The following is a 934-nucleotide window of genomic DNA, read 5'->3' as shown; positions in this document are numbered from 1 at the left end:
GGCGAGTGCTAGAGTTAGAGGGTCAAATAAAGATGGAAGAGTATATATATATATATATATATATAATTTTTCTTAAATTCTACAACTAACTTTGGATTAACTTGGTCAAAAACCTTTTCAAGCGTACATACACAATATATTTTCTTTCTTAGAATAGAATATTACAATCCAATAAAATGGGATTAGATTTAGATGAATAATTTGCAATTTCCTGAATTATGTTAAATACTGGACTGGTGTGTGCTGATTTTCACCTCCTGTGTCTGGTTTGAGGCCTCCTGCAAGCATTCTGATGAACGTGGTTTTCCCAGTTCCTGAAAGAGGAAAACCCGTTTATTGGACAATAAATCAAACCACAATCACCGCTTCCTTTACCATGGACCACCGTCTCCCTCGTCTCACCGTTCTCTCCCAGCATGACCATGATCTCGGAGTCGGTGAACTCTCCTTCCGTGATGGTGAGCGAGAACTCGCCCATGCACTTCTTCATGTTGGGGTACTGATAGCGGCACATTTTCTTCACTTCCTCCTCAGTGGCTGTCTCAGCCACTTTAAACACCAGAGACGTCTCCCTAAAGCGCAGGTTCTCTGTCGGCACGAAGCCATCCAAGAAAATATTGATCCCTGGAGAAAAAAAAAAAAGAACAAGTTATAGTCAAAACGTAACATTTTTGAGCATCACATGCAGGTTTTGGAGAGGGCCATACCTTCCCGGACGCTGAAGGGCATGGTCACCACACCGTAAACGCTGGGAACACCATACAGACAGCAGATGAAGTCTGACAGGTAATCCAGTACACTCAAGTCGTGCTCCACCACAATGATGTACCTACACAGAGGAATATGAGCTGTAAGGACTAGTAATGAGGAGTAACTAGCGACACTACGAGAGCTTCAGACCTGTCTGGAGAGATGAGGGAGCGGATGGTGATGG

General features: G+C 43.3%; 1 protein-coding gene across 1 annotated transcript; it reads right to left on the bottom strand.

Annotated features, from left to right (window-relative positions):
- Positions 1-123: 123 nt before the first annotated feature.
- On the bottom strand, positions 124-928 carry LOC107735694 (ATP-binding cassette sub-family E member 1-like). Its single transcript, XM_016547296.1, has 4 exons — positions 901-928; positions 708-829; positions 403-624; positions 124-314 (listed from the first exon to the last, which is right to left on the bottom strand). Exons 2-4 carry the CDS (start codon positions 727-729, stop codon positions 217-219), a joined length of 342 nt encoding a protein of 113 aa, XP_016402782.1. The 5' UTR covers positions 730-829; positions 901-928; the 3' UTR covers positions 124-216.
- Positions 929-934: the final 6 nt, after the last annotated feature.

The sequence above is a fragment of the Sinocyclocheilus rhinocerous genome, unplaced genomic scaffold (assembly GCF_001515625.1).
Source record: "Sinocyclocheilus rhinocerous isolate Xijiao unplaced genomic scaffold, SAMN03320098_v1.1 C36242270, whole genome shotgun sequence".
Classification (NCBI taxonomy): Eukaryota; Metazoa; Chordata; class Actinopteri; order Cypriniformes; family Cyprinidae; genus Sinocyclocheilus; species Sinocyclocheilus rhinocerous.
The sequence above is the reverse complement of the archived record's forward strand: the minus strand, read 5'-3'. Positions and strand labels throughout refer to the sequence as shown.

What these genes read in the sequence shown, in the direction of transcription:
- LOC107735694 (XM_016547296.1), bottom strand. Translation starts at nt 729, where the DNA reads ATGCCCTTCAGCGTCCGGGAAG. An exon ending in GCCCTTCAGCGTCCGGGAAG is followed by an intron (nt 625 to 707) that starts GTATGGCCCTCT and finishes TTTTTTCTCCAG; the next exon opens with GGATCAATATTTTCTTGGAT. An exon ending in GGTCATGCTGGGAGAGAACG is followed by an intron (nt 315 to 402) that starts GTGAGACGAGGG and finishes TTCCTCTTTCAG; the next exon opens with GAACTGGGAAAACCACGTTC.